We start from the raw sequence: 15,659 nt of genomic DNA, 5'->3' as shown, positions 1-15,659 counted from the left end.
ATTTTAGGAGTATCTTTTGCTTGCCAGTAGCTGAAGCGGTTAGAAAGGGAAGGGAAAATGCTTCATCCTTAACGTGGAAAAACGAGTTGTGCCAGATTGAGAATTGTGGTTTAATACATTTTTCTAAAAATAATTGCAAAGAGGTTCTAAAGACCCCTGATGACCTGTGGTGTCTCTTAAATAGTACGTCACAGTCCACATTGCAATGCTAAATGCACAGAACATACAGTATAACTAGGGATAACAGGAATTCAGTTAGGAATATATATATTCCTATACACACACACACTCTTTTTTTAAAATTCCATTATAGGAATCAGTTTTTTATCTCGTTTGAATGTGTGTCAGAAGCTATCCAAGATGCATGGCAACTTCCAGTCCTTCTGTTTCTGCTTTTCTTTTTCCCATGTCCCATTTAAGCTTTATTTTTGTGTGTGTGTATGTATATATGTAAGCGGGGGGGAGGGTTGGCAGCACACGGTTTTTCTGAGTAGAGGGCAAACCCACTTGCATCCATGGGCTGCGTCTGTAAAGTTAATGATACATGAGTCAACTTTATGTACAGCATTGCTGCTACCTGTGCGTGCATGGGAAGGTTGTGCAGTCGCTGAGCACAGAGTCCAGCCCTGGCTGGGGGGAGAGGGCTGCGGGAGATGAGGGTTGTAGGTGTGCGTGGGTGGGACAGGGCAGGTTCCCTTCTTGTTTCTTGGGTTGTTGTTTAGTATCAGGCTTGGAACGTTCTGCCCAGAAAGCATGTTGATTGCATGAATCTCATGGACATTTTCATGTCTAAATCAATTTAAAATACAGTTTCTAGGAGTTCAGAAGTACTGTACAAGTTTCTGAGTAGTAATCTGTCCTCTACGTTGTTTTATAGGCACATATAAGAAAGTTTGAAGTTGGTCTTTTAGTTCATGCAATTTAAGAGTTTCAACATAATGTTTCAAAATTTAGTTTCATCATTGCAGACTTTCTTTGGGAAATGCAAAAAGGCTTTGACCATTTCAAACTGGTTTTAACTTTAATTTTGGATAAACATTCTTCATTTAAAGATTTTCCAAGGTAAAATAATAAAACCATTTCAGTTTGTCCCCAGTGTAATTCATGAGTTCTTTATGGCTTTGTGTAGGAAAAGGACTCTCCATTGCTTTAATTCTTAATTTTTGGGTTGTTTTAGTCACTGAACTAAAATATATTTAAGTGTACCAATCTAACAAAACCTGTCCTTGGGTAGATGCTTAAAAATAGCAAACTGACTGCAAACTTGTTAAGTGTCCATAGCAGGATTATTTTAACCATCAAAACTAAGCATCTGTTCATTCCAACTGCTAGTGCTGATGTATTGGGTGCCCCCCCCCCCCCCTTTTTTTTTTTTAAAACACTTGTCAACTAGGATTATATCCAAAATTGAAAAAGTCCTCATTTCATCTGCTGACTTAGTGTAGGGTATAACAGAATTTTTTTCCTTTTTGTTCTAATCATGATTTTGCATTGTTAAGACTAGACATGGAAAAACTCTAGATAAATGTAGATTGTTTTTTTTGGTTTTTTTTTTCTTCTGGGGTTTCCTTTTTCTCTTTATTATTCTCTTGTGGTCATTGTGAAAGTTTGCAGCTGTGCACAGGATGTGTTTTGGCATGCTCAGTCTGTAGAGAGCAAGATGCAGACAGGAGGTTGTCTGGTGGTACTTTGATTGTACCCGGCTATCAATGGATGAATCCAAATCTTAATTCTTTAGTTGGTGCAGTATCACTTATCTATTTTTTTTTCAGTATTAGCACTTTATTTGCCATGACTTGCCTTAGATTTATCATGCTGGTTATCATCTGCAAGAGCTTTCACAATATGATTGCATATTTGCAGTCAGACTTCAGAATCTCTTTTTAAATGATCTTATTAAATGAGACCTGTTTTTTATATTAAATAAAATGGTTTTGCCCACAGCTTAGTGGGGCATTTTTTTCCTGTGAGACAACTGTTTCTAATGGGAAGCCGACTTTTATTAGAAGCATGGGCTAACAACAATATGTAAACTGATGTTTTAATGCAGGCATGTGCTTGATGGAGAACACTCGGTTGCCTGCTGAAATGCTGAAGTGGTGACCAGTGTACCGGCCAGATTGGGATTGTGCTGAGGCAGGCTGCTGCAGTGCTTGCTGTGTGCTCCTTCTCTGCTGTCCTTGCTCTGTTTGGTTTCATTTTGCCCGCTGCTCAGATTGCTGTGATTGGGGCGATAGCGTAGTAGCTATTGGTTCAAAGCTGGAGCTCTCAAGTGCTGAAATTGTGCAAATAGCAAGCACAAATGCTCAGCTTTTTTTAAATGTGGAATAACTTTACAATTTTAGCCCCTCTGTTGCATTTGTTTGGAAAAACTTTCAAGTCAAGTTTATATGAGCTGTGGCTCTTTATACATCGTATGACTTATATTTTACCTATTTAATTTCTTAAAGTGCAAGATTTTGTCTACTTGGAAATTACATATTTGGTGATTGAATTGATCCCTTGTTTTATTTGTTGAAAAGTATGTGTAGTTTATCTAGTCTTTTGGGTTTTTTCTTCCTTATAGCTTTCTGTGCCATGTTCAGCTTAATTTGGGCAAATGATGTAGAAAATCGCCAAATTAATCTCCCCCTCATAAGAAGTAATATATACAACTAGGTAATCAGCCATGCAAACTTCCAGAGTTTTGGGGCATTCTTTCCTCATTATTTGGAAATATCACATGGAGTAGTCAGGCTGTGGAAAATGTTCAGAAAACTTGTGTAAAGATGAAATAGAAATTTATTAAAGAAACTAGCAGCATAGGTCAGTATTGTGTGGGTGTGGTGTAACACAGAGGCACTGTTAAGATAGATACTTGTTAAAATGAATTTGTCTAAAAGTGTCAAAGGAAGCAGTAAGTAGAAAGAGAGCATTCTGCTTTTGCCAACACAAACTGCTTTCATGGTACAAAGATGATATCTAAAGCCGTTTCCTCTTCTTACTTTGAGGAAAGTGTAGTCAAAGGAAACGTAATGTTTTTCTATGTGAAAGTACATGTCAGCATTAAATATTTGAAATGGATTTTACAACATAAATAAATCTGTTTAGGAGTGCAGATTTAGATGGTATCATCATCATAATGCCTGAACTTGGATTTTGTTAGTCTTAAACACTTTACACATGGGGTGGTTTTCAAGTACATTTTTTATGTCTCAGCAATAAGCTAGAGTCTTTTGGTCATAAATGCATATCTTCTGTTTAATGTTAGGAGAAAACTTTTTCAGTGTCAAGTTATCGATGTTTGGTTTTTTTAAAGTTTTGATGCAGGTAAACAGAGCAAATTTGAAAGTTGATTCTCCTTTTTTCAGACATCAGTAAAATTAGCAGATGCACAATGTGGTAGCTTCCTCTGTTTCCAGACTGGTGTAAAAACTGTCACCTGGAGACTCTTACTACAATGCATGCGGATTTGTTCAGAATGCTGCTTTTACCTCTGTGTTCCTGTTAAGTCATGCACCTGGAGGGTTCTGGTCTGGCTATTTGTGACTGTGGCTTTGCTGGTTTTACTGTCCATTTTAGCTAAATTTTACTAGCAAGCATTAGTCATGTCTGTGCTTTGGGTTGTATATGTAGCTGCTGATTAAAAAGCAGCGCTGTATAAATGTTCTAGACAGAAATATAGATACTTTTCAAGATAACCTTTTTCAGAGGTAGGATTTTTTCCTATTTAGGAAATAAATGTTTGTTAGAAGCATTTCTCTTCTAAACTGCTTTTGAGCCTACTTTGTCAGTTTTGCATGCTACCTTAATCTGCTCATGACTTGTTTTACTGTAACAGTTACAGTATGTGGTGAGGAAGTATTTGCTGCCAAGGTGAATTGAGTGGACTGATATTTTTCAGGGGTAATACTGTAAAAAAATAGTTTCAGATACACAGTAATGCAGTTAATTCCAAGGCCAAGGTTACAGACTGCCAGATTTGTGACATCCCTGGTGTTTAGACGTTCCATATGTCATTGAATTATTGCCTTTTACCATCCCTTCATGTGTCTTGTCTGCAGTTTAACAAGATTCTTCATCTGAGAGCTCTTCTAATTTTATGTGCTTTTTCCATTTATAGAGCTAATTCTTTGGCTTTCGCTTTCGATTACTTAAAATGTTTTTGATCAACAAGTGTTGTTTTTTTTTTAAAACTTGACAGAAGCGGTTGCTATTTAAAAATGCAAAGTAGTGATGTGTGAAAGGTAATATTAGCTAAAGGCGTAAAAATATGAAAAGTCTTTTGCTATCTTATGTTTTATCAAGGACATCTGAAAAGAGATAGTCAACTAATTTATGAATACAAGTCCCATTTTCCTAATATAATAGCTCCTTCAGGGACTTCTGATCTGCTGCTGCTTAACCAGTTCGTGCCTGATGCTGGAGCTGGGCCTTTTCTAAAGGGGCAAGATGGCTTTCCTGTTTCAGCATCATTTTCTCATTATTTCTCTTTACGAGGATTTGAAAAGTAAGTACTTCCTAGACTTTTCATCCTCATCTGGTGTACAATAAGGATGATAGAAGTAAAGCAACAAATAAAAACATAAATGCTTGTTCAGGCTTTTCAGTCACATGAGACTGTATATGAAGACTAGGGGCTCATCCATGTTTCAGAAGTTTTCCACTTCTTTTTAAAGCGGCTTTGTTATCAAAAGACATCAGGCAGTAAAAACACTGTATCATAAATTCTGTGTACATAGAACTTATCCAGTTAAACAGGAAAGAATATTAAGCCTGTTTTGATGAAGTCTTTGATGGACATACCATCTGTAAGGATCTGGGGACCAAAAAGCAGAATCCCTTTCCATTCTGTTTAAAAACTTGGCGGTTTTGCAGTTTGTTTCATGCTCTTTTGACCATGTTGCCACGTCTGTGACCTCTTTAGAATCTCCCCACTTTCTGAGCTTTTGTTTAGTGCCTTCTACAACCTGCTCACTTAATTAGAATTTTCCTAGAGTGAGGGTAACATAGCTTGCAGTGTATTTTGCTGCTGTATGCACACCTGCCACAAACAGTTTACATGCTTCAGTGAACTGTAGTTGCATCTGAACTATCTTGCATGCTGTAACACCAGTGGCCTGCTGTGAAACTATGAAATTGTGAGATGGTAAAATAACCTTTCTTGCTTTTGTATCTTTTATCTTGAGCCATTCATAATGATGCTGTTTACTTAATAATAATTTAAAGATTCAAGCAATGATTGAAATTTCATGAATTGAAATATTAAAGAAAAATACTCTTTTTTGTGCGATCATTTTAACTGTTTCTTTGTAAAACTTGTTATGCAGCAAGCTATGATGGAGGACATCTGCATAAACAAAGTTTACTTTAGCAAGCAGAATCATGTACAAATGATGTAATGGTCCTTACTGCTGTTCAAGTCATACATGTGGAGAATTTACTGCTGTGGTGAAGTGAGGTTATGAGATTGGATTTAAATGGCCAGATGGTTTGCAGACCATGCTAATGAAGGCAATTCACGTGCAAAGGCAACAGACTTAAGAAGATTCTTCACTGTACCTTGTTTTGCATAATTGAGGCTTCTTGTCTGTTTTTGGAGTTTCTCTCCACTCTTGGTTGATCCAAAGAAATGGCCCCATGCAGCCATGTTCTCTGTTAAATTCTTTGGGTTGTCGACCCACGAGGGAGCTTCAGAAAGCTGTGGAATGAAATCCAGGTTGGTGCACTGGCTACTTAGCGCGAGGTTTGGAGATGCTAGCATGTAAATGGGAATTGTCTAAGCAGGACAACAGAAATGCCAGGGTGTATTTAGAATTTCCAGATCCTGGGCATCTGATTTCAGACTGTAGGAAAACAGTTTAATTGTATAATGATTCCCAGGTCTGAAACTCCTGGGCTCTGGTATTGGTATTGTGTTCAGAAATTAACAGGGACTCCTTCTTTTAAACCACTCATCTGTCACTGTTTCTTTAAAATGACCAATATCCTGTTGTGTGCAGCTGTTAAGTGTGTGGTGATAATTTGTGAGTCCCACTGGCACAATGGAAATGACACTTGAAAACTCAAAAATTTCTGCTAGGAAGCAATATGTAGCATGTCTGTGAGGTATCTATATCCATGTCTCTATGGTCATGGAAGAAAATAATTCAGCAGTCTTTGGAGTAGGGATCAAAACTGTGATCATACTTCTAAGATGTGTGCTGTGGTTACTGGGCTTTCTGTCTCTGTCCCACGTCTTGGAGTCTTTTCCACGTGGCTTCAGGAGAAAAATGCAAAGCACTCTTGCCTCAGAGAGTGTTTATAAGCAAATGAAGAAATGAGAGATTGGCTTGAAACCCATTTGGATGAAAGAGGATATGGACTACAGATCTCCTGCTGCCTGAGCAAGTGTGACATCTTGCAAAAAAGCTGTATCAGCTTGCTTTTATGAATCAATCTAGTATGACTTCGTGTAAAGGCTAACCCTGTCACTGAATGCAAGACTTGCTTGGAGTATGGCCTCTTGGACAGGTTCTGCATCGGACTTCACAGAGGTGCACTTGTTTCGAGAAACCTTGCAGTGCTTGGTGCACAGGCTGTGGCATACACCAAAGCAGAACGTTAGGACTTACGCACAAGCTACCTTGTGTGCTGTAAAGGTTACTTACTCTTCTTGGGAAGCCTGTTGCATCTGCAAGGTAAGACACAAGTCAATGAATGTGTTGCATTTTGAGTGAGAGCTTGCACAGAAGGGTTCCTGTGGCTCAGATGGTGGACAGTAATTCAGAACCATGGTGAACAGGCAGCAGTTTGATGAATAAAACAAGACAAGCCTGCTGAAAAAAATGTCCTTTTATATATATATATTTGGTTGCCTAACTTTATGCATCTTGAAGATAAACTGGAAAGAGACCATTTTGATTTCAGCCTAGTACTGACTTCCTTTCCAGAGAGTTTCAAGTTTGTTACTCCCACTCCTGTTATTCTTCCTTCCCCACAGAAACTTTTATTTTTTGTTTTCATTGCATCTTTCCAGAGGGGCCAGTGTTGGAGGTACATCTTGTTACTGTTTGGGGGTGCATTAAAAAAAAAAAAAAGACACCCATACATGAAATTTCTTTTGGTCCAGGTCATTAGGAGTGGCTTAGGGGTAGGCTGTAACCCAGTTGTGCTCTACAGAAGTTGGAGATCAGGTGACGTGTCCTCTAGTGCTTTTCTGTGTTTGTGCTTGGCTAACTTGTGTCTTTGCTAGGAGCTATCAGCAATTCTGAGCAGCTAAAGAAATGCATTGCCCGTGAAGCAGCTGTCCCCTGATTCCTCGCCCTTTTGTTAAAATTTCAGTTGTGCTAGAACTAGGGTGTGTAACTTGGGAGAATATATGCAGTGACATTTGGTGTGAACAGGAAAGAAGTGGAGCAAAGGCGCCTGGTCATGGTTTGTAGTTTGCAGACGGAGGTTCTGTTAATGACGTTCTCATTAGAAGTTCTTACCCTAAGTGCTGTTTCCTTTTGGCTTTAAAATCGCCTGCATGACTAATACGTAATAACCTTCAGGTGACATTGCTTTCATGTCATAGCCTCAGAAACATCTATTCCAGGTTAGAGAGCACATATATAAGAAATCACATTAGTGCTGTTGAGAGCGCTGTGGAGAGCCTTTTGGCTGTCCTTCCAGAGATCTCTCGAGCAGGTCAGTACAGAGCTACTTCACAGTTTCAGGGTGTGAGTCCGAAGTGGATGTGACTCTGGAGATACTTCTCCACCAATATTTGAGATGTGGATTCATAGAGTTAACTTAGAAAGAACTTTGTAAATTGCTAGCCCCACCCCATTTGTGGTACCAACATCTCCTACAAAAAAATGTGGTGGTGGTTTTGTTTTTTTTTTTGTCACGTCATTACATCTCCATAGGCCAGAGGATGGCGTGTGAGACCTGCTGCCTTTTGAAGAAGGCATTGCAGGGAAGTCACTGGGGAATATCAGCACCGCATATATGCATATTGATAGGTAGTATGGGGTGGTGTATGTATATGGTTCTCTGTATAGCTACCTACACATATGTATTGAGATTTCATGGACTGTGTTTGGATAGTTAGTAGCTTATCTTCTAAGGTAAATCTGAAGGTCATGATTATCCAACAAAAATTTTTGCTGTGCTTGTTTTTTGTTTTTTTCTCTTCTTTTCTACTTAAATGAGCTCATAGGCCTACAGAAACCACTTCAGGTAGCTGAATGTGGAGAAATAAAGGAAAACATCTGAATGATCAAAGTTGAATTCAGGTTTTCACCTTTGGGATTTTGTGAATCAGTTCTGCGTTACATATTTTAATAGAAGTCTGCTTATACCATTCTACTCATCTGAGCAGTGCCTTGCTCTCTTACTGCTGAGTGCCCCAAATTCAGTGTGGGAAAGCCCGGTCCGTGTCTCTTTAAATGACACGTGCTTGCCTGTCTCCATGAAAGTCCCTCCTGCCACTCCTCAGTGCTATGTAGCAAGCAAGACAAGCAGTGTTTTAGTGGAAAACTGTGATCCAGTATTGGTATTGCCTTATGATATCTTTAATATCAGGATTTTTTTCTGTAGCGGTTGTGATTGCTGTTCTGGGGAAGACAGGGTGTGCCTCATTCCCCAGTGAATCATACATTAGTCAGGCATGTTTTGCTCTGTATGAACTGCTGGTGGAAACTGTATACTTGCAAAATTTAGGTTGCCCGTGGCATCTTCTTTTCACGTGATTTAGGTATTTACTTCAAGTGACAGTGGTGGAATAGATCTGATCAGTCTGAATAAAGCCTCATCTTTGAAAAAGTTAGTTTTTTAAAAAACCCTGCTGTTAGATTGTGCCTTTGGAAAACTGAAGGCTTTTATTAACTCTTATTATTTTTTTTAACTTACCTTTTTTGTTTCATCTGTAACACTTTTAAACTCTGTTTTAACTCAAGAATGTATCTCTCTATATAATGTTTAGTTATGAAAATCCAGCTTGCTGTTTATGGTGTAGTCCCTGGCAGCCCTAGCTACTGTACCAGTCACCATATGAATGCTGCAAAAGGCAGGCAGTGCTGGAGGAGCAGGTCCCAGGTGCAGGAGGTGGCAGCGGGTCCCTTCCCTGACTGATGGGCGAGCGGTGGTGGCATTCCCAATGTGGAAGGGAGAGTGTGGCAAGGAAGCCTTGGTACACCAGAGATGGGAAGCATTGCATTGGAGACTACGCTGGAGACTTGCTGATACAATGCTTTAGTATTCAGACTGAAAGCCATGTGGGTTTTTTTCCTCCCCCGCCCCCCTGCTTTTTTTGAAGCCTGAAAATGTGACTTTTCTTTTATGAGTCAGGAGACTTCTTGCTGAGTAGGCCATAGTATTTTTAGATGTGCTGATTTTATGTCTGAATATGGTCTTTTTATGTAAAATGCATCTTTCATTTGACTGTTTTTCTTTCAGTCTGCTGGCTGTGCGTGTGTGCTGGACAGGCTCCCACACCACAAGCAGCTAAACAGCATGTTACCTGCAACAGTTTAGCTTTTGTTTTCTTTGAAATACTGATTGAATAATAAATTGACTAACTTTTTTGCTTGTGAAGGCACTTCTGATCTAGTTGTAGGTTTATGTAGCCTTCAGGCACCAAAGCTCCTGTGTAGATTTAGCTTTAAAATTTACATGCCGCAGTTCCTGATTTGCAGGAAAGGTAGACGGAGTAAGGCAGTATTTGGTGTTTTACTAACTTTCTTGTGGCAGTAAAAGCCAATTAAAACATGAGAGAGAGTGAGTAATTTTATTCTGCATGACAGGTAATAGAAGCATCAGTTTGTCGAATCCTTGATATTTCTTCTAGGAACCAGACGTTTTGGAAGAAAATGAAAAATACACTTGTAACTTAAGTGCAAAATCTTGAGTTGCACAGGTCCTTAGTTCAGGCACATACAGTGCATAATGCTGATCACTTCATGAGGTGTGAATTTCTTTCTGGTATTTAGTTTTGTTTTCCCATTATTTATCTATTTTGCCTGCAAAGTTTTCTTCTTCGGTAAACGTTCCTATGATCAATGTGAAGTCAATGTTTTTTTGCGTGGTTATGCCCAGCTAGTATAGTGTGTTACAGACAAGATCAGGTTTACAGCTTTAAAAATGCTTGTCTTGCAAAGCATTTTTGGTGTTAGATGAGGTCCTGTGCTAATCACATTGTTATTTAAAGAGCAATATACCTTCCTTTTGAGGTTAGGTTTCTCTTGGCCCAGCGCTAATGTGCACAATTAATGTCAGTGATAGAAATTGTGTAGGCATTAGCAGGCATGTGAGCAAGCTGCAAACCGCTGCATCAGTAGCATCACAGCAAAACCTACTGCGGCAGCACTCCTCTTCTAGCCTGTAAAAACCAACCCCGTACTGTATTTGTTGCCAGGCGTTTTGCTGTGTTATTGACATAGATTTATAGATTGTTAAAAGTTAGTACTGCCTTATGCAGCCTAAGATCTTCCAGGTTTATGTCAGAGTGCTGAAATTTGTAGAGGTGCTACTACAGTGTTTCATGCTTTTGCTGGTGGTGCTAATTTAGTTAGTGCAGCCGTCTGACTATATAAAGAAAATGAGAACTTTGTCATGTCTCTGTGTGTGTTAAAAATTCGCACGTAGGCTGTAACTCTTGACTGCAGTGTGCATTTTGGTCTGCGTGTTTTAGAATTTGCCTATCCAGCTGTTAAGTCTTTTGTAACAACATTTCTAGCAGCTGAATAGTTTTGGTACTGTGAGTTTTGTAGTTACTTTTCATGAATACGTTGGTAATTTCTTCAGTTTTCTTACATTGTGACAATGAAAACAATGTATATCCATATCATGTTCTGGAAATTGGGTGGGTGGGTAAAGGTGTTTTGCCTCTTGCTTTCCTTGGTCTTATTAAACACATTTTCAAGACTGTTTTCAATTTGTTAAATGGAATTTCTTTTGCTACCACTGTCATTATCAGTAGTCAGTACTTGCCACCGATGATAGTACATCTTGTGAAATACTTGTGATGGTGGCCGGCCCTGCCGCATGCCCAGCTGGCAGTCCATGGGCAAGGGAGTTGTTTTCCCTTACAAACAAGGGAGTTGTTTTTTCAGTTACAGAACCACTTCTACCGCTAACTCTTACTATATGAAAATATTTCTATAGAAATGCTAATTGCTGAGCAGGAAGAACTACTCTGACTCTAAATTATACTCCTAAGCATTGATAAATTGAATTATGTACTTTTCTAACTTCTACTGTAGTAAAATTTTACTGGAGAATGCAATGATGCTTGATTTGTGGTAGGGAGCATTGTTTTATCTTTTTTAAAAAAGAAGTTCCTTGGGTTTTTTTTGTGTGTGTGTGGTTTTTGGTTTTTTTAAATGGAAAGTCAGAGGGTCTTTTTGATATGGGAAGAGGTATTGTAGGTGGGTTTGTCACTGAGCGTGCAGTGCCAGTTCACACACAGAGTTTAGGTATTTCTATTCCTCTGTTTTAGTTTGCACAAAGTAGGGAGCTAGGTGGTAACCCACAAATGCCTAACTCCCCAGTTGTCAAAACTGTGCACTATTGATAGTGATAGTGCAGCATACAAAGACATCAGCCTTCATTCGTGACGTTACCCAATTCCTTCATTACTTTGTACTCAGTTTCTCATTTGTCAAATAATTGTTAGTATGCTCAGTCTCTGGGTGTGGAGCATTTCTTGAGTCGGTGGTCACAATCTCCCCCTGCCAGGATTAACGTTCCCCTAGTTTTTGCTGAGCTCATTCCTCATGGTGAACTTCCAGTCAGCTCATCTACTTCGGTGTTACTTTAGAAGTTACTCTTTTGGACAAAGGATTTATAGGAGCTTAACGAAGCATTAGCAGAACATACAAAAATACTTATATCTTGAATTAACCATTAACAACTAATTTGTTTCAGTTGTCTTAACATCAAACTTCTAACAATACATCTGATTTTATTAATAATTCCCTTAATTGTTTGATGTCAGTTCGTTCATTAAAAAGGGAGGTATCTTTGGTTTTTGTGCTATTAGATATTATAACCTAACCTTTTTTGCCTTAATAGGTATACAAAGCTTGGATATGCTGGTAATACTGAACCCCAGTTCATTATTCCTTCATGTAAGTATTTTGTTACTTGTGTATGAATGCTGAAGTTACACTTAAGAGTTTCTATAACATGCTATGTAAAAAAAAAAAAAACAACAAGACCTCTGAGAGATGATACAGTGATAGTATGGCTCTGTTCAGGTTTGTTATGGATGCTCAGTTTAGAAAGATACATTCATTAAAATACTATGTTAATACTTGATGTGAAGTTAATTTGTTGGAAATTGAAATCATATTAAAATACAGTACCATGGCTACGTTTACTTTTTATAAAGTTTTTCCCGTATTAGTGATTTAATGGGTAAAACTTCAGTTGATTATAACTAGAAAAAAATTTAGAAATTGAATAGTTTAATGTCTTTAGGGTTTAAAATGTTACACATGCGAGGTATTTTTCAGTATTACTGTGGTTATGATAATTCACTGTGTTTTGCAAAGAGAACACAAAAACATGTCACTTCTGTTTTTCCCCATGTAAAATTGCTTATTTATGTGCTCCCTGTTTTCTGAACTTTCTCCCACTTGAAGTGATAGGGCTCTGCTCTGGAGAGTGGAACTCGATTGGCTTCCTTTAGAAATGTTTCACCTTTTGACCTCCTATTTGTCATTGTTTTTATCTGTGCCAAAGTAATCACTTATTACATCCTGGTAAAAAGGCATAATTAGTACACCCAGTTTTCCTTGTAAATGGAACAGGAAAAGAGGTAGAACTAATGCTACCTAAGCATAGTTACTGTAAACTAGAACTTGGTAGTTCCAGTTCTCTGCTAATTTTCTAGAAAATATGCTTCAAAAGGCAATCTTCCTGGAAAGCTGAGGTTAATTCACTTAATGCATTCTCCTGTTTCCATACAAGTGAGAGAATTCTTTCAGTCTCTTCTATATTGTCTTCTAATACGTAGTTCTTAATTTGGTTTTCCAAATGAACTTTGTTTTGTTTGTCTCAGTGGCATATAAAATTTACTCTGCAGTCTTGTGTTTGACACAAAAACTAGTTTTAACATTAGATTTTAAAAGTTACCAAACCATTGCAGGAAACCTTGTATCGCTCTTTAAACTTTATAGCAGTCTTTAAAAGTGGATAAATGGTTATTTTATTTAATTTCAGATAAATGGAGCTTACATACTTTTTCTGAATCTTCAGATTTGGTTTATTTAATTGTAAAATCACTTTCCTGTTCCAAAAAAAAGAGAAGAGATAATCATGACACTTTAAGCAAAATCTGGGAATGAAATGACCTGTCAGACCATTAAGCAGAGAAATTTATATAACAGGGATGCTTGTTAAAGTACAAGAGAAAGTGGAGAAATGAGACTTTTTCACAGCTTTTTGATAGTGTGGTGTATTTTTTTGTTTAAAAAAAAAAAAGCACTCTAGATGCTCTGAGAGCTGAAATGGTCTTTGACTGCAATTCTCTTAATGAAACAGGTATTTTTCTTATTTGTACTGTAATCCAAGTTAGGTAGTTGCACTAACTGCATGAGTTTACATTTATTATCTGCCTCGAAATAAAATAGCACTGGTGTTATCCACATTAAGAGAAATGAAAACAGAGTATAGCAGTACCTAGTTTCAAAGTAAAATGTTACAAAAACCTGTGGATCTTTTCAGTGCACTTTGGTGGCTTTAAATTCCTTAAGACTGTCTTCAGTGGAAAAATGGTTTGGTTTCTCCTTTGACTTCCAGCGATGGTGGTTGTATTTTATCAATGTGGTTGTGTGAAAAACATTTGCTGTCAAACAGGTTTGAGCAGCATTCCTTCTGCCTTTTTCATTTGCTGCTTATCTTATTCACTCCTGCTCTTAACAAATTTTTATCTCCTTATGTGTGTTCTTGATTTAATTCTGAATATGCTTCTGTAGAGATGATAAATACTTGCTTGAAAAATGAAATAAATGAGAATATATTGGGCCAGGTTTTTTTAAGAGACTCGGGGTCACCGCTTTCTTCCCAGGCTGCCTTTTAGATCTTAGCGGATTGTTAATTTTGCTTGATTTTTATTCATTTAATCCTTTTTTCCTGCTATATGTTAAAATAGGAGTCAACTTCTTTCCATTATGCAGTATTTATTTATCTTGGTTTACATGTTAGGTGGCCCTTTCTTTACTTTACTAGGTGGCCTTTTATTTTTAAAAGAAAAAAAGAAAAAGATAGCCTGAGTCGTGGTTAAGCACAAAAATGGATTTGATGCAAGTATGTCCTCTTTTTTTCTTAAGGCTTTTAATTCTTGTGCCAAGCAAACCAAAGGCAAATGCTGTGAGATACCGCTGGAGTGCTGCCCATCTTCAGACACTGCGGTAGCTTAGCTCTGGTTTCAGTAATATTTCTTTCCCTATTGTATTTTCAGGATATAATCCTTGATTCAGGTTGTTTCCTTCTCATTTCTGATTTTCAAACCCATGACTGAACAGGTTAGTCCCAAGGCCAGCAAAATATTGAGAGTGTGCATCTTGTTTTAGGCTCGTAACAGTGTGAAACCGCTTTGACGTGAAAGTTTCTATAATCCAGTGGCAAGCGATGGTATTTTACTTGAAAATTCTTGAAGATAATGTGCATCTGGACAGAAAAAATTTCCCTAAATGTGTGAGCTCTGTAATGATGACCTGAAAAATACTTGGCAAGGTTCTTCTTGTCACTTGGCAGCAAATGCTGGCCTTGCGACATCTCCTTCCCTGCGATTTGAGCTTCTGCTTCTTATCGACCCCCCCATGCTATTCGACTTCCTCTCTGCTCTCCTGTAAGCTGCTACAGAAGTTGCAGGATGATTCAGTTTTCTTCCTGAGGAGCCCAAAATAATGCCTTCTGTTTTATCCTGTTCAGTCTTTCATAACGTTTAACTTTTTAGTTTCTCTGGCCACACAGCTCTGCTTTTGTTGTCCTTTATGGGAAGAGGAAGGAGAAGGATGGGGAGCATCAGTGAACTAACAGCGCTTTGCCCTAATGTGCTATTGATTTCCAGTTCCTCTGACTCTGCTGCCCTGTGTCCGATGGGCTTGGGGCTGCAGCAGCTGGTTTTGTAGCTTTTTTTTTTTAATCTTAGTCGTGAGCAAACGGAACTTCTTCCTGAGGGTGAGAATTAGAAAAATAAATCTGCCTTTGACAGCTTTTAGATCGTGATCTTTGAATAATTGAGGCTGATGTTAATGCTGCTTATAGATATGAATTTACTCATTTAAGTAAAAGATTGCATTTAAAGGCAATTAGTAAGACCTGAAGAAAAAAAAACCAAACAACCAGCCGGTATTGCCGGGACAGCAGTCCTGGTAGCCAGGGGGCTGATGCAAAAGATGAGGGAAAGGAACATCTGTGTTCCTGTGAAAACTAATTGCCGGTCCACCTTTCCAGGGTCTTGTGTTTAGCCTTAGCCAGTTTTTTTCTGATAAAACTTTTTGCTTTATTTATGATGAGTAATTATCTTGGAAGGAATAAATTGCCAAGATACAAGGTCTTAATTTTTGCTAGTTATTTCTTAAAGTGAAGGGGAGATTTATAGTCTTTCTTAAATGATATTCCTCATCCTATTCTTAATGATAGATAGGAGTAGGTTTTAAAGGGAGAAATTAAATGTAGACTTTGTGAAAATCAGTTTTAAAGAA

General features: G+C 38.0%; 1 protein-coding gene across 1 annotated transcript in view; it reads left to right on the top strand.

Annotated features, from left to right (window-relative positions):
- ACTR3 (actin related protein 3) overlaps window positions 1-15,659 on the top strand; it is a 32,799-nt gene that overhangs the window by 5,368 nt on the left and 11,772 nt on the right. The window contains exon 2 of the mRNA XM_055811972.1: window positions 12,019-12,074. Coding sequence (XP_055667947.1) covers window positions 12,019-12,074 — 56 coding nt within the window. The remainder of the gene's footprint in view (window positions 1-12,018; window positions 12,075-15,659) is intronic.

This window comes from Falco peregrinus, chromosome 8 (assembly GCF_023634155.1).
Source record: "Falco peregrinus isolate bFalPer1 chromosome 8, bFalPer1.pri, whole genome shotgun sequence".
NCBI classification, from domain to species: domain Eukaryota; kingdom Metazoa; phylum Chordata; class Aves; order Falconiformes; family Falconidae; genus Falco; species Falco peregrinus.
The sequence above is the reverse complement of the archived record's forward strand: the minus strand, read 5'-3'. Positions and strand labels throughout refer to the sequence as shown.